General features: G+C 39.3%; 1 protein-coding gene across 49 annotated transcripts in view; it reads right to left on the reverse strand.

Moving 5' to 3' along the window:
- MBNL1 (muscleblind like splicing regulator 1) overlaps positions 1-24563 on the reverse strand; it is a 197087-nt gene that overhangs the window by 168352 nt on the left and 4172 nt on the right. For 14 of the 49 annotated variants that reach the window (XM_048216004.2, XM_048215989.2, XM_048216001.2 and 11 more), the window contains exon 1: positions 5980-6076. The exons of 1 other annotated variant lie outside the window; for it this stretch is intronic. Coding sequence is in view for 7 of the 48 variants with exons in the window: in XM_057316088.1 (XP_057172071.1) it covers positions 5272-5649 (378 nt within the window). In the remaining 41 variants the exon portion in view is untranslated. Of the gene's footprint in view, positions 5707-5979; positions 6077-24563 lie in introns of those variants that run through there. 34 more of the 49 variants (XM_048216012.2, XM_048216010.2, XM_048216011.2 and 31 more) reach the window with 7 other exon arrangements.

The following is a 24563-nucleotide window of genomic DNA, read 5'->3' on the forward strand; positions in this document are numbered from 1 at the left end:
CTCTCATTGCTGTTCATTATGTATTATACATTTCTTTAAACAAAATGAAATAACTCCTTTTTAGACATGTTTTAGTATTATTTTCACTTCTTAACTTTAATACATAGATTTTTAGCAAACAACCTCGTTGCAATTGTCAGTTCACTTTCAATCTAGTCTTTGGCAAATTCTCTACTCCACTGTTCAACTTCCTTACGCACTCTGGTCTTCTGACACATCTGTAACTATTTGGTGACTTCGAAAGGTATATTTTATGGTATTCAACAGTAAAACTGATGGCAAATCTATCGATATTCTAGTACAGGACATTTGGAAATCTATATATTTCTACTAGAGAAATGAACTAAAGAAATGAAATAGAACACATACATAAATCCTGTGTCTGGATGTTAAATATAAATGTATGAAAAATATGGAAATATCACTGAATAGACAGAATTAATGCTGGCTTAACAGAATACTATTTTTGCATGGTTAAAAAATAAAGAATAGTTTTTGTTTTCCATTATTTATGCATTAAGACTGTACCCTTTATTACATGTATTGGTCATAGCTACATTCTTATCTTTCCTTATCTGTACTTCCAAACCATGTTACCAAACCCGTTTATGAAATATCACTTTCTACTTTACAGTTATTTTCAAAACTCTTACTTCTGCTACCAGACTGCCACTTCTTTGAGGACTAGGTATATTTTGATTAAGTTTGATTAAGTTTGGTAGATCTCACTGAGCCTAGCTTGCTATTTTTGCCCCAACATGTATTCACTTATAAATCAACATTACAAAATAGAATATCTCAAATCAGCAATGTAATGTTTATTTCATATGATTAAACTTGTTCCCATGATCCTCGGACCTTGTTAGCTCTTTAAAACAAGTTCATTCTTCGTCAATAGCTCCCAAACTGTTTTAAAATTGAAAATACAAAGAAAACCCAGTTTTAAACATAAGTTTCTCTTTAAAATCCTTTGGAGGAAGAAATATCATTTAAAGAGGGACTGGAATGGAGTTGATATCTGCATAGACACCAGGCTTTAGATTATATGATATTTAGCACAATTCTTTTTAATAATATGACTTTATTTAACTTCCCGATTATTTGAATAAATTAGCATTATCTTCGGAACACTCAGCCTTCACACAAACATTCACATAAAAATTGTGTCCACAGTTCATGGGAGTTATTACCTTATCAACTCTTATTCACCTTTTTGGGTATATAAAAGATAAAACTCTCAATTTCTTAAAACAATGTCCAAAGAGATGACAGTTTTTCCTTTGGAGCATATGCACTACTGGAAGCATAACAGTTATTTCAGAAACATCTTCACCTTTTTAAAAGAGTTGATCTTAGCGGAAAAGAAATTCTTCACACGATCCAATATGGCTATATTTCATCATGAGACTAATATATCCTGAACGGTTTTAACAAAGGATAATCACAGAAACCTGAATAAGATCTCAGAACAGTGGGGAAAGTGCCAAATACAAAATATCTAATACTGTAACATAAATGCTTTAAAATTCTTCATTTTTATGGATGTCACAGACACATGTGTTAAGATGCCTCTTGGAAAATGTGAATAATTATCTGTAAGAGATGTATTAGACTCTTTAAAAGCTAATAATAATGTGTAAAAAACTGCAACCATGTATTTGCTAAGTGTTTTTTCAAGGATATAGCTGTAATGTTTACATAAATACATTTTTTATAATACGAAAAACACTATATAAAAATCAATTTCCCTATCTCATCTAAAAATATAAACTATGTCTAGAGACACTTAATGCCATGTCAATAGCTCTTCTTGAATTCTCTGCTTTGCAATCAATAATTCTCCAACCATTAGTGAATGTGCTCCATGACTCATCAGAAATGATATACAAAGTTAATAGGGATCGGTGCTCCCCTTCACACTACAAACACGCATCGACACTAATGGCAGTTATGCCTCATACAGTGGGAGACAGTTTCAAGATGGCACCCAGCCAGGAGGCGACTCTTCCAAGGTTCTCTATAAAATCTGCCCTCCCCCCAAAAAGAACCCACTCCATTCACCCTGTCCTATATCCTTGGCAACCTTCAAGGAAGTAAAAGTAAGCATGCTTTATATGGGTAGAAAAGAACTGCATTTTTTCAGCGTAACACTCACTGTGTATGGCAAAATGTACTTCAGTTATGAAAATATCTGAGGGGAATGTTTCCAGGACCTATGCCATTGTGCTTTGTTTGCTAGTCAGATGCTTTCTCAAGAATGTGTTCAAATTATAAAGACAATTATCTCCGTGTATAGAAATTTTTCAAAGCCCATATTACCACAGAAACCTATTTTTACCATTCTTAACATCCAAAACAAGGCCTTATAGCCTACAAGTGAAAATTTCATTCTTGTGAATTTATTAATCTTTGATTAATATAGTCAGGAGTTTGTTTGGATTTACTTGATGTTTTTATTTTCTAAGGAAGGAAAGTCACAGGGAAGGAAAATACATATTAAGCATTTGAGGATAATTGCTATTTACCAAAAACTCTATTTTAAAATAAATTTCAGTGACTCGTTTATGTTTGGTAACTTCAGGACAATGATAACTATAGTGTCTCTAAAATGTTCCTAAGTAGCAATCATACTCTATTCTGGCCTTTGAGAGGTGTTAAGACTCATCCCCTAATTATAAGCCTTTTCTCTGTTATTACTACCTCACCATTAAATCTCTAAACTAAATAGTAGTTTTGAGGAAATAAAAATAGATGCTAGGTAGTGTGTTTTCTCAAATTTTGGTTACAATGGGTAAGAAGGACAAGGTATTTCTATGTATAATAAACTTCTTTAGCTTGTAAAAACAAAAGTCAATTTTATTATATTTTAACCAGCAAACTCTTTCAGCTTTCTCTCAGAATGCTGCTTCCTTGCTTTATTCTAGAACAGCACTACCCAATGGAAATGCAATACAAACCACATTTGTTATTTTAGGGTTCTAGTAGTCATATTTTAAAAAAGGAAAAAGAAGCAGGTGAAAATAATCTAACAGTATATTCTATTGAAACCAATATTATTCCAAAATATTACCACTGCAACATGTAACCCATATAAAAATACTAATCAGATGTTTTACATTCGTCCCTTCATACAAAGTTTTCCAAATCCAGAATGTATTTTACACTTAACTAGCCACATGCGGCTAGTGGCTACTGCGCTGGACGGCACATTCTAGATTTCCAAAAATATGAAGCTTTTTCACCTGAAAGGTCACCACTTCAAAATCTTCCTATGTAACATCCTCTATAATCAGTATCGCTTCTGGGATTTTATATTAAGCCAAACATTTAAGTAAATACATTTCACTTCCTTCCTCCACTCCTCTGACCCTCATATCTACTACTCACCCTGATGACTTTTTCTTGAGGGTACAGGAAACCCCAGTGACCTAGTCTCTTCAGCTTCTTCTAAGCGAGATCTGGGATGTTCCCTGACCTGTGCATCTTCCATCACCAAGCAGAAAACCAGAAGGTGCATCAAGGCTATTCTCTCTCGGTTTCCATAAATAGATATATCAAATACAGGTCTAATGAACCACGACAGTGATAAACGCAAGGGCAATTTTTTTGCTTACAATGAAAATAGGAAATTTTATGTAATAAAGTAACACACCCTTATTCAATGAGAAAAATGGTTTTACTCTTTCCCCTTACCCCCGACCCCAGGAGAAACCTTGGGATATTCTTTTCTTGATCTGGAACAGAACCCAATGCTTCATTTCATAGGAATTCTGTGCCCAGAGGAAGAACAGAATGTTGGAAACAAAATTTAATGAATTCAACTTGGAGTCTAAGTTTGCCTCAAATGTGGAAATGTAAACACAAGCAGTAATATTCTAAACCATAAAACACTTTGGATTCTCCACTGGCATGGCTGCATAGAGTATCACACTTGATGTGTATCAACACAAATTTGTTCTTAGTTACATGAGAAAAAAAATAAACTAGGCACATGTGAGCTTTTCTGAGTCTCTTAGTAATAATAAAACCTGATTATTATGTCTTAAGTGACACTGTAATTATAGACGGATGGATGAACAGGTTTTCTGGTGCTGACCCAACCTGTTCCCTAAAACACAAAAGGCAACTTTTGTAGTCCTCCCTGAGGAAACCCCCCATTAAACAAATAAAACTAAAAACTATGTCTACATTTTGAAAGAAGGCCTACCAACACAGTAATCCAAAAAAAAAAAAAAAAAAAAATTCACCCCCATGCAAATGGATGAAAATCAGAACACTGTAGGTTTCCTAAAAAACAGTTTTGAGCTGTAGTTGTCACCAACTTTAAGAAAGCAAAGATACAAGTGACAACAATGTGCTTTCTCAGGCTACAAAATAACTTTATTCAGTGTCTCTGGCTATAACTGTACATCTAAGACATTCTAAGTATTGAGCGAAATATTCTTCAGATGAATTTTACAGTCGTTGAACTTTCATTTTAACCTGCCTTAGTGATAATATTTTATCTCAACAGCAGGACAAGGAGAAACACCCACGCTCTCAGGAACCCACACAGATAACATGGAGAGGATCACTTATGCTGGTATAGAATGGTTAGGGACTAAATACCCTCTGTGTATAAACAGAGAGTGTGTTCAAACCCAGGAGGGAGGAACACCGTGTCCACTGGTGTAGTATTTCAAAGCGCCCTGCGGAGGGCCTGCAAATTCAAAGGCATTAATTATGACTTCTCGCTCGGTGTATTAATTTGTTTAAGAAATTCCTCAGAGTACGGCAGAGTTGGCCATCCATTTGCTATCGCCTGTGCTGGTGGGCACACAAAGTAAAGACAGCGGCAATAACCTTTCTGGCAGCTTCTTACTCCGTCTTAATCCTAGGGAAGCACACTCCACGGAAATACACCACCAAATCCCAGCAGCCGTATATTCTCCCGGCCGGGGAGAGACTTAAGAACACAATTACTCTTCTAGCAACACCCCTGTAGTTGTAAAGTGCTGTGAGAGGGGCAAGCATAAGCTCCACCATATACCTGCTCGTGTTACAGGCTCTGGAATCAAAGTATTCTCACATGACACATTACTACCAATAACAGATTCCGGCTCCGTTTAAAAAAAAAAAAAAAAGTGCGGGGGGTGGGGGGGGCACATATTTGTCCTGCTTTTGTCTAAAAACCAGAACCCAAGTACTAGCTACTTTTCATTCTTTTTAACCTTTCATGAAAGCAATTCAATCAACCAACTGCGGCTCCACCCAGAGAGCGTCTATACTTACTTTTCTTACAGTTTTTGAGTGACGCACTACAAAACGATGAAAAAAAACAGAAAGAAAGAAAGAAAAGAGGAGTCCTCTCATGCAGGGCGTCTTCCGCCCTGTAAACTTGGCAAAAGGCAAACTGGACTGAAATACAGCACTCTCCATATAAGGAAGCCCAGCTAAACATGTCATGCGTAATTTATGGGTAGCAGGCAGAGAATTAACCTTTGCGTGCACATATTTGGCCCAGATGAAAACCGGGCTGGATGGCAGCCCCGGGGACAGGGATGCGGGATCTCTTGGGAGAAACCGTGGCTCGCGTCTGACGGACTCGCATCTTCTCCTGACGAAGGTCATTAAGTTGTAAGTACACTTCCACGCACCTGTTTCTTTCATTTCCCCCCTCTTTCTCTCTCTTTCTCTTTCTTTCTTTCTCTTTCTGTCTAGGCTGCCAAACTGGAAGCTGGCTGCGCTCTGACAGTGTCCGCAGCGCCCAGGGAAGGGCTGCTCGGCGCTGGGCTGCAGCGGCAACCTCCCGCTCTCCCTCCGGCTCGAGATGGTGTGCGATAGGAAACCATCCACCGTGGCGAGCCGGCCCCTGCTGCTAGAAGACGCAGCCGGCCCCAGCTCCTCTCACTTCCTCCTTCAGCCATGTACAGCCCCGAAGAGTACAAACAATGCAGAGCAGCAGAGCAGCGCAAGGAAACTGTGAAAATGGAAACTTACCTCTCACATTTTTTTTCAGAGGCAGCCCGACTGCCGACCGAGTGCCCAAGGCATTGTGGGAGTCATGATTCCAAGAGGCCCGCGATTTAAAATTGAACTTGTCAGTTCCCGGTCACGGGAGCATTGTGAGCGCCACAACTCATTCAGCTGCAGTGAAAAGACTGTTGCATGTCGCTGTGCAGCCTCTTATCGCCGAGGTCTGGTTTCCGCTGCTGCTGCGCGGCCCCTCCCCCGCCAGCCCAGCCCCACCAGGAAGCCCGGGGCGGACTCGTCGAGCTCCCGGACGCACGCGGCGGCGAAAAAACGCTCTTCAACTTTCCGCCGCCCTCCCGCCCTCGCCCGGGCCGCACTGGCGCCCCTCAACCGAACAAAGTCCGCAAGGGGTGGTCGTTGCCGCTCGCGGGTCGGCGCCGAGAGCACAAGGAAACCGGAGCCGGCGCTGGCGAGGTGCATCCCCGCAGCCAACCGGTGGTATCTTCCATCTTACACGTTCAACATTATAACAGCCGAGCTATAGTGCAAATGGGACGCACCCCTACTACTTTCTGCTCCTTCCGACCAGCCGGGCGGACACATAGGTTCGTTTTTTAAAGAGGCCGGTGGATGGGGTTGTTATAAGGAAGCCGGCAAGGTTAGGTTGAAGGTGAGAATCAGATCGGCATAAAACGGTAAGGATCTGATGGGGCTGCTGCCTTAAAATGCACCACACAGTTTTTGAACCTGGATGGCTCACAGGCGGGAAAAACATCTGCAAGACTGCCAGTGTGTCTCTTCCTCAAGTAACAGGGTGTCCACAGTTTTGCAGTTTCTTAGTAAAACTGATTGTCACACAAGCACAAAAACTCCCATTCCAGCTTCCAATCTAGTTTGTAAATAATATCTGGAATGTAAAATCCCCTTTCTTCCCAACTCTGCATTACATGATTTATAGGAAGCAGAGACCCTTCTCTGAAAATAAAATATCATTTTCTGAAATACTGGAATATTCCAAGGTAAATAAGTTTTATTATTGTTGGAGCAAAACAAACCACAGCCCCAAATCATAATTCATTGGGTGTTATAAGATGCGACTTGGCTTCACTTCGAATGGAAAGAATTCTGGACTAACGTGATGTGATAATGTTTTGGAGATTTGGGGACAGAATTTCCTTTGAATTTAAGGAATTTTGATAACCTGTTCAATAATGATTCTAATTTAAAACATTGGTTCCATGTCTTGCACACAATTTGAAATGAAATGGTAGATACGGTGCCATGTTCCTCCTACAACTTTGTTAGGTTGTATTAAAGAGGGTGGGGCTGGCTTAAGGAGGAAAAGGGAAACATCGTGAAAGGTGCTAAAGTTCAGGAATAAGCCCAGGCGTTAATAACAGACTTGAGTTTTGACCCTTGGCTAGATCCACAAAACAGCTAATATTGTGCACTGCTCCCTTCCATAACAAATTAATTAATTAATTAAATGGCCCTACTTCTCAGTGCTAATCATTGAAAAGTACCCAAGTGCACACACAGTTGAAGCAATTAAAAAGGAAACTGACACTTTCTCAGAAAACAGGAATGGGCATTCTCTATCTGCCAATTAGTAGCTATGAGGAACTCCTTTTTTCCTAATTCAGCATTCATTTCAACAACTACATCGAATGCCCGCTATGCCAGAGATACAAGAATGGATAACACAGTCCCTACCCTCTAGGATAATACTTCTACTGGGGAAGAGACAAATAAACCAATTAACTCTGCCTGAGGGGAGTGTTGGCAAGCCAAGGGGCCCTGAGGAGAGTTAGGGAAGGCTTCCTGGAGGAGTTACTTTCAACAGGTGCCTTGAAAGGTGTATAGCAATTAACAAGATGGAAAGAGAGTTGAGTCTGGTCAAATGGAGAAAAGAGCATGGCAAATACAACGGACCTGCCAGCTTTTCTGTTAGAAGTGAGGGAAGAATAAGTGTAGGGGAGTGGCAGGAGATGAGCTAAAAGTAGATCTGTTTTAATCCAAGGAGCCTTAGCTTTACTCTGAAAACCATGATGAACTGGAGGAGTTGACACAGCAAGGGTAAGAGTTTGGACTTGTATTTCAGAAAGATCCTGTAGCAGCAGCTTGAGGGTGAATGGGAGTGTGGGGTGGCGGCCCATAGAAGAAGGGTGAATGGGTGTGGACAGACTGGAAAAATGACTCATGTAGGGAATGAGGAAGGGAGGAACCTTGGGAGGCTCCCAAATCCCTGGCTTAGCCTACTGGATTGTTTGCTACTTGCCTTTTAATGTCTTCAATTTGCCTTTCATTCTCCATGACAACGGACCCTGATTTCTGAGCTGGGCCACCTATGTGTCTGCTAGTAGTGTGGCACACTCGCCGGCTTCCACGCACCTCTCAGAATGTCCAATGAAGCCCTAAGGCCTAATACCCATTGTAGGAATTTATTTTCAATTGTTCTCACACCCTTGTAGACTTCCAAGTTGGAACTTTGGTGTTCGTTTTTTCTTGTGGGTGAGAAAGTTTGCTGTTTGGAGCAACGTGGTGAAAAGCAGGACTTTGAACCTGTGTGTGGTGCAAGAGGGGAAATTATTTTTCCACTTCAGCCCTGGAGGAGGGGGAAGTTCTGGGAACAAAAGAGAAATTGAAACTGAGACAGATTTTCTGCTCCACCGAACAGAATACAAAGAAATACAAGAAAGACCCTTGGATGTTAGAAAGAGTAAAATAAACATCCTCGTAAATGACAAAAGAAGAGGGAAAAAATGTTATTTTACATTAGATAAAAGAAAAAGGGATGGTTAAGAAAAACTCCTATAAAATAATGGTCAATCTAGGATTGAAAAAAGAAATCAAAATAAATTGTGATATAAAACTAGTTTGCCACGGATTTAGCTTACTTTATTATTATTGATAATACTATAACATGCATAATGACATTGAAAATTTTGAAGCACTGTAACAAACACCAGATCATATGTTAAAAATATTAAATCATGTTGCCAGCTTCCAGCCACCAGTAGCATTCTAACCGCATTTTAAATTATGGAAATTATTAAAAAATCATTAGTAATAAAAAGTAAATAGTTTCCCATTTAGAATACCACTGATATTCCCTCAGTGCCAGGAAAGCATGAGCAGTATGGTTTCTTTTGCTTCTGCAAAGTGTACTTATAGTTCACAGGCTCATGAGTGAGTAGATCCCTAAGTACAAAAAGAAGGTCATTTGTGGTGGAGAGGGAAATTACAGAAAACAATTTCAGATGAAATAAAACTACATTTTCAGATAAAGGAAAGAATGTTCACTGCAGGTTCCTGAAATATTTCAGACCATTCAAGTCTTAATTATACCAATGAATCCCAATAGAAATGCAGTTAAGGAGTATGGTTTTTAGAGATAATATCAGCTAGCTGGTTTACCAATACTACAGATAAAGGAAATGGTAGCATATATCTTTTTCACTCAACTGGGAGTCTTTAAGGCACCTGTTGAAGTGTGTGAGTGTGTATATAACTTGTATCTTCCTTGTCCTACAAACCATATTTATAGCTCAATAGGTTCTCACTGCCTCTCAAATATAATTTGGCTTTCCTGGCAAAACAAACAAACAAAAAACTCAATAAAAATATCCCAAGAAGGTATGCTTTTTAAAAGTCAAAATATGAAAAGGTCTTGAATCACTGATCTAGGAATGCTGTTTTTATTATACCAGGATAAAAATAACCCATTGCAAGATAGTGCCAAAACAGACACAAATGTAGATTTTTTGCTTTCTAGTCCATGTTTAAATACATTTGGTTGAGAGAAGAAGCTTCTGGAAGGCAGAGAAGAGTTGGAAACGTTTTTATATGGAGAATACAAAAGAGATACATTAAATGTACCTCTATTGAATTTCACAGTTGAGGAGGGAGGCACTCTTCTATAGCCTGGATTCAAACTTGTTTACGTATCTGAATAAATATAACGATAGAGTCACATGATTTTAGTTTACCTACAAGGACCTTATATATTTCACACAACAAGTTTTTATAATCATACCCAGTATTTAAATAGAAATAATTTATATTTATTATATATTATGTGTGTGTATATAGATAGTATGCTATATAATACAATGCATTGTGTGTATAATTTTTGTGCCACTTAATGTGTAAATCACTTGTATGAAAATATTATATAAAATCAACATATTTGTTGATTTGTCTTAAAATGTTTATAAAGACTAAAACTGAGTTGCAAATATTAATTTGATTTGGACATATCATAATTAAGCAATTTTACCTAAAAGTTTAATCTAAACCTTCAATGTAATTATTTTGGCATCTGGCAATAGGGCGATATAAAACATATATTCCAGAATTAAAAGTTTAGAACCACAGAATTTTAGTTGGGAATGGAGTGTTAGAGACCATCTGGCTCTGTTCCTTTGTTAGACCAGAGAACATTGTATAAGTAAATTGGCACCGTGACAGAGCAGAACTGGCATCAATGTCTTCTGACTCTCTCAGGCCATTTATTGTCATTGTTTTTCTTAAAAACACTGGGGGGCAACAAGAAGCTCTAACAGAGACATAAAGGTTCCCCAAGTTTAATGTAAAGAAGGGCCACACTAGATTTTCAGTATACTTCTTTGTTCCTCTATTTTTTCTTTCCTTTTTTTCTTTCTTCTTCCCACTTTTTCCATTTTTCCTTCCTTCTTTCTATCAGAAAATACTTTTCACATAATTCCTCTGTTGCATATTTCACAAATGTTTATGAAGCATCCTCTGTGCTAAGTCCTGTTCTAGGTACTACAGTTTGAGATAGGAGCACAGTCCAATCACTTCCCTCAAGGAATTTACAGGCTGCTAGGGGGAGCTAGGCACTAAACAAGAAAAGCATAAATAAAAAGAAACAGGTAAACATGAGAAGCAATTTCGGATGGAGGTAAGTGTGAGAAATAAGAGAAGGCAGGTTAGCGGGACTAGGGAGGGAAGGTGTGTGTTCAACAGCATGGTCAAGGATTGAGGTGGTCTGAGATCAGCAGAGTCCTCAAGGAGAGGCAGAACATCTGCGGAAAGACCATTCAAAGCAGTGGGAACTGCAGGTCTAGAGCCTGGAATCCCGATTTCACACTAAGGCTAGACGTCCAACGGTGAAGAAAAACAAACAGGACACCTAACTTCAAGGAGCTTACAGTCAAGTGAGAAAAACAATGAATCCTCATCAAATTAATCACACTCAAAATTCAGGAGACCTGTGGTCTGTGGGAACGTTCCAAGTGTTTGGTTGTATTAGGAGTGGGGGTGGAGGTGGGGGATGGCACGTGATCAGATTTGGTTTTCACAGATAGAACTAGAGTGCTCTCTTGACCGCTAGCGTGGAGGCTAATGGTCCAGTCCCAGAACAGACTGCAGGAGGTGCACCAAAAGGAGTGGCCTCTGCCAGGAGGGCAGAGGGCAGCAAATAGCTGAAGGCCAGCGGAAAGCCCTTAGCCGTGAGATACAGGGCACAATTCGAATCTTACATTTGAGAGCTGAAGAGAATCTGTAAGGAGACAGACTCCAAGCCTTGAGGGAAGTGAGATTTATGGTCTCGAAGTCCACACAATAAAGAAAATTCAAAATTACTGAAAATAGAATATTGTTATAAAAATCAGCAGTGATTCCAATTCCCAGAGATAGTCACTGGTCATACTACAGTTTATATCTTTCCAGGCTTTTCTCAACACATTTTTTACATAGCTGACATTGTACTATATATGCCATTTTGTGTTCTGTTTTCTTTCCCACTTAATCTCATAGTATAACTTTATAAAACAAATGACATGTCTCATGTCATTCATTTGAACCTTCATTTATCGCATGAGGTTATGGGGACTGGACAATTGACCCTTGACCAAACCTCACAGTTAACGAGCGGTCAAGACTCCTGCCCCACAGTGTAGAGTTTCACAACCTGTATCACAGATCCTGAATTAATGTGTCTAATATGTAATATATTAACACTCTACCTGGGATATACACATGTTTTTTAATAAGAACTATCACTAAGGAAAAGAAAATATACAATAATGGTGTTTTAACAAATAAAGCAGTTACAAAAATAAATATGAACCGGGGAGTCAGAAAGCCAAAGTGGACATATTACCTATGTATGTTTATCGCATATAATTACATGTAATATTATGAAATGCTTCCTACCATCTGATAAAATTGTGTGTTTTGGCTTAGCCCAGAATCCCCTGTAATCTTTTAAAAATAGTATCTAGGGGCGCCTGGGTGGCACAGCGGTTAAGCGTCTGCCTTTGGCTCAGGGCGTGATCCCGGCGTTCTGGGATCGAGCCCCACGTCAGGCTCCTCCGCTATGAGCCTGCTTCTTCCTCTCCCACTCCCCCTGCTTGTGTTCCCTCTCTCACTGGCTGTCTCTATCTCTGTCGAATAAATAAATAAAATCTTTAAAAAAAATAAAATAAAATAAAAATAAAAATAGTATCTAATAGGTCTTATAGTGTAAATGTTATAGTATAACTATTTTATGTACTGTAATGCAAACATTTCTACCTATTGACTCTGTCCGTGTAGAATAAAAGTATCTGAAAATATGGCCATTGGTTCCTAAAGGCAAACACATTTCTGAAAATGCCAATAGCAAGGTTGATATTACCTTTCCTGAATGTCTATTTTATCTCTCTACTCATTTCATATTTGGAGTTCTTTCTTTGGGCATCTGTGATCATCTGTGTCCCTCTCTTTTCTCATTCCATTGCTGGGTTCTCCCTGGATCTTGTCGGCCCCACTTATTCCTTGTTCCTCTCTCTGTTCCCTAAAATTACCTTTAGGCCATTTCTCAACAGGTGTCCTAAAGGACTTTTGAGAAAGTTGCATTAATAAATGGTGGGAGAGTCATATACACATGTTTTTCTCTTTTTTCCCTCTTTGCCTTGTCCAATAGTGTGGACACTGAGCGGTACAGTCATAAATTAATTCTAGTATCTTAACCGAGGCCTCAGTACCCTGGCTATTGCTTCTTAATTCATTTAACAAATATTTATTGGGCACGGATTATATGCCAAGAGTTGTGCTTGGATCCGGGGATACGGAAATTATTAAGATTTCTTCAAGGTACTCACAGTCTAGTTTAGCTGGTGGGGTGGGGGTGGGAGGGCAGATATGGAAAAAAACCTCACTCTTTTGGAAAAAAGTGTAGCAATGAAACATTCAATTAAATTCAATAAACCCTGAGTGCTCACCACGTGCCAGGCAGATGGTAAGGAGGCTAGGGCCGCGCCAGGCCTTGTTCCTCACAGATTCCCAAGCAGCTGGTAAAGGGTAAAATTACCTGGCACGTGTGAAGTGCTTCACGGCAGAAAAGACAGTCAGAAAAGTCATAAAGGGCCACGAGATGGTCAAGCAACTTGATCATAGGAACACTCTGCCCTAGCAATGTGAGGAGAAAGTTTGTTTTCCTTATTTTTTATGCTGCGATTAGCCTACTAAGCGCCAAGACTCGTTCGCAGACAGCAGGCTTCCTCACCTCACCCAGGGTGAATCCCAGGCCGGCCTTGCAATGCTCTCCTTGCTTCCCCCAGGCCTTCAACAACAAATCCTCAACTAGGTGATAGGAGATTATCTGATTAAAGTCATTCACACTAAGGTGAGGTTGAGGCTTAATCCTTTGAAAGTGATTACTTTGACAAAAGATAGTTGGTTAGCCCTAATGAACCGCTAACTGGCAGAGCTTGGAGGGCTCTGGGGAAAGGCCGCTCCTTCCCACCCTCCCAGACGCCCACACCCACCTTTATTTCCTTCCGTTTCTGTTTCCTCTCCAGAGATTACGGAAGGGAAACTAGGGAATTCAGGAATGTGAGGGGACTCGAGGGCACAAAATCGCTTTGTGCTCTTCCAAGAGGCGAATGAGGTGGTATTTATGAGCCCATGCTAGAAATGGGGAGACTGAAAGGGCTGTGGTTCCTGACTTTGGCTTCACTTTGGATCCACAGAGTGCAATCCAGACCCATCAAATCAGAATTTCTGGGAGTGGCACACAAGCATCAGTATTTTTTTAAATCTTCCTCAGATGGCTCCAATGTGTAGCCCAGGTGTCTTCCCACTGAGCTGGAGTTCAGGAAATGAAATTACCCAGAATCAGCGGCCATCCATTGACCTGGTCCACTTTCTCCCTTTGGCAAGTAAGGTCTATTTGGCTCAAAAGAAACAGTGTTCTCTGCAGGAAACTCTGTCTCAAATAGACTTAGGTATGCGTAAACCGGGGCACATATGCACCTAGAAATGTGGGAATTAGGACCAGTTGTCTGGAGCTAAGGCGGTAGTGCACCTTTGTCATGCACCTGGGGGGACATGGTGCTTCGCAGGCAACCTAAACATGTTTCACTTTATACCAGGTAAGCCTCAGTGGTCTGTGGGCTTAAAAACGAGCTAGATACAGTCAAGCCCACACAGAGGACAATCCTACATATTCTATAATGCTTAGGTTGCTGTTTATTTATAATTCCATAGCCTGTCTCTTTCTAAGAAATTGTGATCACGAGTGCCCCTTGAGAATGACATTAGGGTCTCTGAGAGATCAAAAGCATCTTAGGCCACTTCCTTTTGGATTTATTTGTATTAAACTATAGAATGTGTGTGCGTGTGTATTACATAAAAGTGTGCCTATGTACACATGTGTATATGTGTGTGTGTATAAAACTACATAATATAATAAAAAAAAACATTAAAAAAACTTTCTTAGAAATAAAAAGTCTTGCAAATTCTTACATACTTTATGAATTCGTTCAACAAAGTAACATGGTTAAATCATAAATACAAATACATTAATAGGACATTTCTCATTCGAATCTCATTTGCAGGTAACGTTAGAAGTCTTAATTTATGGTCTTTGTGAATGTGCCTTCAGTCCCAATGGCCGCACCTGGGTGGCTCTGAATGCTCATATTTTCTGCCGCAGGCTTAGCAATGAGTAACTGCCGACAGGACCTGATTCCATTGAGCCTTCCCAGTCCTGAATGTATTTTTTAGACAATGTTGAACATTCTTTTCCCTTTTCAAACTTTCTCTGGCTGTCGGTCACCAGCTCACCGGTAACTTGCATTTTCACTGTCTTTTTGTTGTCAACTTTCCTTTCCAGTTCACGAATAGTCACTAAGCACCTGGCATAATGCCAGCCTGTCCTAGAATCTGAGATGATAGAAGGAGCAAAACCAGACCTCAAGGCTCTTGAAAAATACAGTCCAGCCCGCTATAGATACGAAATAATAAATAATTATAATCGATTAAGTAAACAATATAAATGTGCAATGTGTAGTGACAGAGAATAAGAGTGTGAACAGGTGAATCTAAATTCAAAAGATAGACAATTATTATTATCTTTATGATCTCTCTTTTTTTGTCCCACACAATTCAAATGTCTAGAATTACAGCCACGTGAGAGCCATCACAGTACTTACACTATACGTCTTCAGTGCCGGAATTCCTTTTAATTTGTAAGACGGAATTCTATCACTGGTTGCGTGAAATAGTCACTTTATTTCTGTCAAGATGCAGATTGTTCACCACACAGGCTCCCGAGGGCAAGGTTTAGGAAAATCTGTGACTGATCACTGCTACGCCACCCTTGCTGTATGTTCTCTGGTGTTTACTTTCATTCATTTCTTGGGTTTAATCTTTAAAGGTTATGACATCTACAAGACAAAGCGAGCTTCTCTGTCATACCTTCAGAGAGTATAGCATGTCAGCTTTTGAATTAACATATGAAAATCCAATTGTATCGTCTTTTGTCAAAGTTAAAGGCTCTTTTTAAATCTTCGTTTCTGGATGTATAATTATTATTTTTTTCTGTTCCTGAATATAATAGGTAATATGTGCTTTTAAAAACATAGTGTATCAAGTGCCTTTAATAGGAGTTTATTAATTCTGTTCGGGTGCTATTGTAAAGATGTTTATTCATGATTATTCTAGACTAGCAATAGAGCAGTAGTCTATAACTCCTACCCACATGCTTATTCCCATGCACAGTGTAACTTCCTTCTATAGCTTCAAGACTCCCACGTTCCTACAAAAGCACTTTCCTACCTGTCATTTAGTCATCACAATTAAATAAAGAAAAAGTTAACTGTTTAAAAGAAGCTGGCCACTCTGGGCCTCTCTTTTCATGAAGTCATTCTTCTCTGAAGATAGTCTAAATTATAGACCTAGCCAGAACAGTTTTTCCTCTTGTGAAGACTTTAAAGTCTGTTTATTCTTACAACATTCTGGTAGGTCTGTCTTGGAAGAAACTGTAAATAGTTTGTCAGGGTCCCTAAATACCAAGAACTCTATGTGGGCCTTGGGAGGTGTTAACTTTGTTAGATTAGATTGAACTTGTGGAAAAGGGCATATTTGGCACCAAATATCCAACTTATATGAGACAGCCAAAATTAATTATTAAGAAAAAGGAGGACATGGATGACGCTTGGTACAACACTTTGTATTTTCCTTACTGTGATGGAAGAAGCCAGCTGAAGTAAATCTATTTCATTTATGACTAAATTCCCACGTGACTTGAGAGAAAACACTGCCTCCTTTGGGGTTCCTGGCAATAGGTATACACGTGCCAAATACGACACATGGGCCAGCTTCCACCGGCAAGTCATGGCTGCTACAACCTTGTCCTTCCGCCTGTGTTGTTGGCTCCTCTTGGAAACAGCACAGCCACCTCTCCCCCACCAAACTGGCTCAATGGCTTGTATATGCACCACACTTCTTAGAAGATCAGGTTAAAAACTAAGGGGGTGTTATCTCTGAGGCTGCTGCTCTGCCTCAGCTCCTATGAAATAAAGACAGTCTTTGGAGTCTCTTACCAGGCACAAATTTCTAAACAATCTCTCCAACTCTCAGTTTCCTGCTAACATAAATATCCACCTCATAGAATTGTGATAATGAATGATTTCACAGGAATTAACCTAGCATAGGTCAGGCCTTTGACAAATTACAGCTATTATAATTATTTTAAATTATGGATTTAAAAATATAGAATATTTAAAAAAACAAGCTCATGTGAAACTTCAGATCTCTTCAAAATATGAGGATTAAAATCAAATTACAATTTTAAGAAATTTACAGCTATTGTTTATAAGATAAAAGGCAGATCCTCTTACAGTTTTTTGAATGGACAGGTAGGATGCAATTAAAAGGGAATCCAAGAAATTCCTGGAATGATCAACAGGCACGTTAGAAACCTCACTCTTAATTGACCAGAACACAGCTTTCTTTTGTCCAACTTTCCCCCCATACTTTACAAGAAAAAACATGGGAAGGACAAGCCAAGCCAAGTAAAAGGCATCTATCACTTTAAAAAAGTATATAGTGTACAGTTGCATAGAAACCACATCCTTTGGAGCCATATGTGATTTTTTTTTAATGCAGTCAGAGCTGTTGCCACAGGATAAAAATTTAGTTGTCTACTTGCTTCTTTTAAGTAACACAAGTCAAGAGATTGTTCTAGGCGTAGATTCCCTTTCTTTCAGCTTTTACTCCTACCTCCCTGAAAAATGTATCTCTCGATTTCATCAGAACAAACACCCTCAGAGCTCTAAGTGGAGAAAATAATGATTATGTGTTGCTAAGTACTATTTAGTAACAAAGGCTTGGGCCACAGGAGCGGTGACATCACCCACAGAAAGAGGAACATTTACACTTTTGAAAGAGATTCTTTTCCAACGTGATGGGTCACCAACCAGAGGAACAAAGCCAAATAAGGCAGGAGGAGAGGACGTCTGGCCCTGTAGAAGGCATCTTCAGAATCAATTCTGGAGTCCTGCCCCAAACCCACATGCTCTTTCTACGCTCCCCTCCTGAATCTAGTTCCTGTCAACAAATGTGTACTCTTCTTCCTGTAGAAAACCTGCTACTCCTATACTTCAGGATATTTGCTTCTTAGTGGATCTGTCCACCGGTAGTAAGCAGCAGGTCAGGAAGCAGCTTCCTATTTCAGGTGTGTTCTCTAAATTGTCACACATTGCACATATCCATGCATTTACACGAGCATGCACTCGGAAGCCACACACCATCTCACACTTTGCAATAATCCAATGACACGGTGAGTCATCATACCCACATGTCTGCATGATACAATGGACTGCATCACTTAAATAGCACGTAAGTCGTCTGTACCCTTCCACACTTCCCAATACCAGTAACATAATGATTTTCTATTTGGGCGTTATCAGGAACACTCAAAAGTCAGCCTGTGGCTCCTACAATATCGTGTTTGCCTGCCTTGAGGAAACTGCAATTGTGTTCCACCCCACCCCACCCATTGTCATCCTTCTAGCCACACTCAGTCTAAGGCCACTGGTACTTTTTTGTTTGTTTTTTTGTTTTTGTTTTTTGTCACTGTCAGCTCTTAACCCAAATCGGAAATAGAAGCAGCCACACTAGTTGTCATTCACTTCTCGAGTATATGGGGATGCCATTTGTTCTTGTCCCTAATAGCTATTAGGTTTGTTTAAATAATAATAATAAAAATAATAATGAGGAGGAGGAAGAAGGAGAAGAAAAATAAGAGGAAGGAGGAGGAGAAGGAGAAGAACAACAACAAGAAGGACAAGAACAATAAGAAGTCCTTTTTAGTAAGATATTCTACATTCCCTTCCCAAATCACACTCAGCCTCCCAACTTCCCCCACAAAACTTATGTCCATCTAATTCTGGGATTTAAAAGGTAATAATTGGATGATTTAGATCTCTTGGGATAATACAAATGAATCAGAGGAAATTTATAATTATTCTGAAAATGCAGTGTAAGTAACTGTTACTTATAATAGGAACAGGTTGATGCTGGAAGGGTCCTTACCGTCATTGGTGTTGGGATTTGAGAAGAGTAAATAAGAGAACATCTGTTGTCTCCAGAGGCTGGAAAACAGCCTTTTCTCTAGTCTTATCTACTTCATATGCATGCAGAAACTAAGGTGTCTTATGACCCCATTACCAGACATCAGGCTACCTATTTTCAATGGCGGTAATAAAGGTCAGTTATTCCACAGCAATTTTGCTGAAAAATCTTAAATTGACTAATTTAAATAATATTTAAGCCTTTTTTGCTTTTATCAAACCTGCACCTATTATAAAAATGGAAAGGCAAGAAAATGTAGTTAACTTCTGAAGATAAACTTGTCTTACTTGAAATTTATCTAAATATAATAATTTATCACCTGAGAAAGCTTTTGACCTATGTAGTAATTCCTGCTTCTCCTCAAACAACAGGTTTTCCTAGTCCGTGTTAAGCACAGATAATGAATGGGTCATCCGTTGCACCCGGTTCTCCAGTACATACACGTGCCTTGCGAATATTTGCTCACAGTGTACAACTCCTTGCCTTGGCCTACAGCCTCCGTGACCTGGCCCATTGTCAACCCCAACTCCCTAGCTTCTTCTCCTACTACCCTCTGAGACCTGGGCTTTTCCTCTCTGCTTCTCAGACAGGCCGATCTCATTCCTGCCTCTGCACTTGCACATCACTCCTCCCAGGGGCCTCTGCGTGGCACACTCAAACTTCCCATCAATCGGGTCTTAGCTTACATATTTCCCTTTCAGAGAGGCCACCTTGGGAGGCCAGGGAGGTAAAGAAGCTTCCCTTCTCTGTTTCTCTATCCTTTTACTTTGCTGAATTGTCTTCATGCTGCTATCTGTCATCATCTGAAATTACCTTTTCAAAAATTTACTTGTTTACTGGCTTACTCATTGTCTTTCCCCACTAGACTGGAGTTCAGCTCCTTCAGGGTAGAAACCTGGTCTTTGTCACTATTTTCCCAGCATCCAGATGGGTGCTTAATGCATAATGCTTGATATATGAATGCATGAATAGATGCACTTCAAAATGGAAACAGAGACTTCCCACAAGCATTAAAATCCTCTCTCCACATAGCCCACTTCTTGAGAAGAACCACAAAGGCAGGGTCACCAAATACCTCCTCTGGCATAGAATAGAATAGGGGAAAAAAGAAAAGAAAAGAAAAGAAACATGGCTCAATGTTAAATTCATGTAATATGAAAATGTTTTTCCAGTTCTTTGACAATTTTCTGAATTTTTTTGAAAATGTATTATCCCAATCCTTTTCCACTTGATGAAAACTTTGATCATTTAACGTTAATGCTGCCTCTTCCAGGGAGCCTTGCTATCACTGCACCAAGAAGTATAACTCTCAAGTATTTTAATGCCTCAGGTGGCACCTTACATTTTTTATATTGTGGCTGAAAATTCATGTATTCTGAGATTTTTCCTAGTAGAGTATAAGATTTTGGAGGGGCCACTCCATATAATATATACATTTCTAACTATTTAAACCAAAGTTTTTGCCTACCTTGTTTCTCAATGTAAGTACCAGGGGCAATATATTAATGATAAAGATCCATTTTAGAGACAGACATGCCAGGATCAGTTTTGTGACTATTATCAAACTAACTCTCTGAACCTTTTTTTCCTTTAGTCTGTAAAATAGTAATAATGGTACTTATTTCACAAAGTCAGTGAGGGTGTTAAATATGTTAATCATGTGAAGCGCCTAATATACAATGGTATTTTAAAACTGGTACTCTAACCTGGTACTAAAAATGATATGCAATGGTACTGAAAACTAGTACTAAAAAATATAATAGTAAAGCTATTATTATTAATGCGATCATCATCATCATCATCATCATCTAGGACCTAATAATCTCAAGAACCAAGTCCTATGTTTATAACCTTAAACTTGATCTGTTGGATACACACACAAAACAACCCCAAACAGTTTTCCTAGAATAGCTTTAAAATCCACTTCAAGATGAAAAATAGAACCAGAAAATAATTACAAAACAATATGTGAAGTATATGCATAGCCATGAGGCCAGCACAGGCAGATGGTTAATCAGGAAAGAATTCTGGAAGGAGGTTGCTCTTCCATCTGGCTTGAGGGAAGCAATGAACCCTAACTGGCAAGGAAGGGTGGGCACATGTTTTTCTTGGTGGTGAGGGCAGAGGCAGAACAAGTGCAAAGGCAGTGGGGCAGCAATGCAGAGCGATTGCCCCCAGGATTCTAAGAGATTAGTGGCACCCACTGTGAACCCGTCCCTTTTTAGCTCAGTGGGCAGAGCCAATACACAAAGAAGAGAACTTCTCGGTCTATTTGTTGTCTCCAGGGACCACTTCTTTTGTTTCAGTTCCTTTCACTCCGTGTTAACAGAAGGATCGATCCCACCTGACAATTGCATGGCAGCTCAGAACACCACCATAACCATGGACTCCTCCACACGACCTTGGATGATAGTGGTTATTTTTACCACATTTGTTTTCTTTGTATATAAGACTCAGAACTGTTGAGGCCTTGTGCTTACTCATCATTTGAGTACCTAGTATGTTCCATGCATTTTCCTAGACACTGAGGATGTAACATGAACAAAACAGACCAAACTCTGCCCTCACAGAACTTACATTTTAGTGGGAGGAACAGACAACGAGTGATTAAACAAAGAAATAAAGATAAAAATTTAATGTAGCTTGAAGTGTTATCAAGAACACTAAAATGAGATAAAAGGATAGAGAGTGACTGGTTTAGGGACACGGTAATAAAATATGTAGTTGGTCATGGAAGACATCCTTTAGGAGGAACATTCAAACATTTGAATAAAGAAGGGTTGTGTCACAGTAATGTGTGGGAAGAATATGCCAGGAAAAGAGAGGGAAGAGCATGTGCAAAGTTTCTGAGTCAGGGATGAGCTTAGGATGCCCTAGGGGCAAAATAAGGAGTGGAGCCAGAGCATAGTGAAGGAAGGGAGGAGAGGTAGGGTATGAGAGCAGAGATATAGGTAGAGCACAAGACATATAAGCAACAGAGAGGAATTTGTTTTTTTTCATAATTAAAATAGGAAACCACTAAAGAATTTTGAGCACGGAGTCACATGATTTGATTTCTATTTTAAAATGTCATGCTGGCAGGAATGCAAGAGTTGAAAAAGAGGGATTTCTTAATAGGCTACAAGAAGAACAGAGAAGTCCAGAACAGAGATGATAGTGTCTTACACTGAACTCAAGATGGTGGAAAGGGTGAACCTGGTCAATGTTGGGATGTATTTTGGAAACAGAATTGACAGGTTTGCCAATAAATAGGATGCAGGTGAGGGAAAGAAAGTAGTGATGCTTTTGACCTGGATAACTGGGTGTAAGGTGGTGTCATTTACTAACCAAAGAAGACTAGGCATGGAGCAGAGAAGGGTGGGCAATGAGGGGCTTTCTTTTGGACATGTTAACTTTAAGATGCCTGTTAACATCTGAGGTTTAATAATCACTTTGAGGCATGAGTCCAGAAGTTGGCAAAAAGTTAAGGACATATAATTTTTTTTTTTTAACTTACAGTTATGGGGCTAGATATCTGGAGAGAGAAGAGAAGTAACCATCCAAGATTCACAGTCAGTAAGTGACAGAATGGAAACTGAAGATGAATCTTCACACTGACCCACTTTCTCTTCCTACCACAAATATCAGGATGCATTCATTGTTATGAGTACTGGCGTAGAATATGGGGGAGTGCTGGGGCCAGGAACATTCTAGAATCACTTATAAAAAAGGGTGAGAATTTTTCCAATACTTATGGACTACGCAAATTCATGGTTGCTTCTTTCCTTATCTATTTTTCTGTAAATATGATGATTCATGCACATTTAACTTTTAAAAATCTACTCTGGAATAATAAATTCATAAAGTTGACCAGATACCACTGATAACCTACTTTTTTTTCTAAAATTGCCACTTTTTGGAATATCCAAGAGGATGATTATCTTCAGACTAAATGTAGATTGAACAGAATTTAAATATAAAGATAAAAGTTTAACCAATAACTCAAACAGGTATTTCTGAATTGTCTCATAACATTTGAATTAGGACTATCAGGTTTGTTTACAGACATGGCTGGGACAAGTAGCACTTAATCTCCATGGCTTGGAAAAAAATTAAAAGCCAATCAATTAAAAAATAAAATTAAGCCAATAAGAATGCAAAGGGAAAAAATTCTAAAACTGGAAACAAACAGAAACAAATGAACCTAATTATATTTCAAATGAATACTATGATAACCCTACATGGAGAGAAAGAAAAAGAGGGAGGGATGGAGGGAAGAGGGAAGGAAGGAAGAAAGGAATTCATCTAAGGAACCAACAAACACAATATTTGGGGAGCTATGGTGTGTAGGGGAAGAAGTGCACACAGACCCTGAATTCTTTTTCTGTAGGTTTGTTTATTGTAGTGGTTTGGGTAAAGTAATTCAGAAATTATTTTAGATGTTTTATAGAAAAGAGTAAATGAGTAAGCATGTTGATGTTAAGATCCAAGGCTCACACTATGGAAGAAGGAGCACACAAATACGGCATAGGTGGAGGCAAAAAAGAACCTTCTGGGGATGGATTGGAATTGAAGATATCAGATGAATTCATGACGTCCAAACCATACGTGTATAAGTGTTTTTATGAATGCACACATATGTATCTGGGAATGCATATTTGTATGTTTGTGTCTGTATATGTGTATTTGCGTTAATATACTTTTGCTGAAAGGGTCAACAAACAAAAACACTCCAGTGGCAGTGAGTCTACCTAACCCAGATCTTGGCATCTCATACCATTCCCTATCAAAAGAAATGAGACGTGGGGTGCCTGGGTGGCTCAGTCAGTTAAGTGGCAACTTCTGATTTCAGCTTAGGTCATGATCTCAGGGTTGTGGGATCGAACCTGGTGTCAGGCTCTGGCTCAGGGTTGTGGGATCGAACCCCATGTTAGGGAGTCTACTTGAGATTCTCTCCCTCTTCCTCTGCCCCTCCCTTGCTCTCTTTCTCTCTCTCTTTCAAATAAATAAATAAATAAATAAATAAATCTGAAAGAAAGAAAGAAAGAAAGAAAGAAAGAAAGAAAGAAAGAAAGAAAGAAAGAGAGGAGAAAAAAGTGAATGATTCTGGGTTTGGGATGGGAGAGATACCAGATTAGCCTAGAAAACCTTTTAATGCCAGAAAGTGTTCACTAACATGATGGAGGCATGCCTCAGGGACGTAGAAGCCAGAAAGAAGGGGCTTCATTATTCAAATGTGGATAATTTGAGCACTATAATAATTAAGGCAGTAAGGAATTATAAACCATTGGAAAGACAGAAATTCGTGACTTAATATCAGTAACAGATATACAAATTGTGATTAAATACAGGAGAGAAGGGAGTTCTTTTGCTTGCATTAGAATGCAAAAGACTGCCTGAAATATGCAGGGAGTGCCGGAGATGGAGAAACATGATTTTACTACTATAATGCATTACAGTAAAGACTGCATCGGAAGAGAACATCGATTCATATTAAACCCAAAGGGAAATTTTTCACGAGGAGTTGCCATTATAAAATGGAGAAATGAGGCAACACCTTGACATGGCAACCTAAATTAGCATTACCAATGGGGCAGAGATGAGCATCCTGTGGCTCTAGATAGGATAGCGTGAGAGGATACATCACCTATGCAGTCTTCGAGCAAAAAATACATAACCACAATCTCACCATGAGGAAATGTCAGACAAATGCAAAATGAGGAACACTCTGTTAAAAAGAAAAGAAGAGTTGATGGATAGACTTT

Source organism: Ursus arctos, unplaced genomic scaffold, assembly GCF_023065955.2.
Source record: "Ursus arctos isolate Adak ecotype North America unplaced genomic scaffold, UrsArc2.0 scaffold_20, whole genome shotgun sequence".
Taxonomy (NCBI): Eukaryota; Metazoa; Chordata; class Mammalia; order Carnivora; family Ursidae; genus Ursus; species Ursus arctos.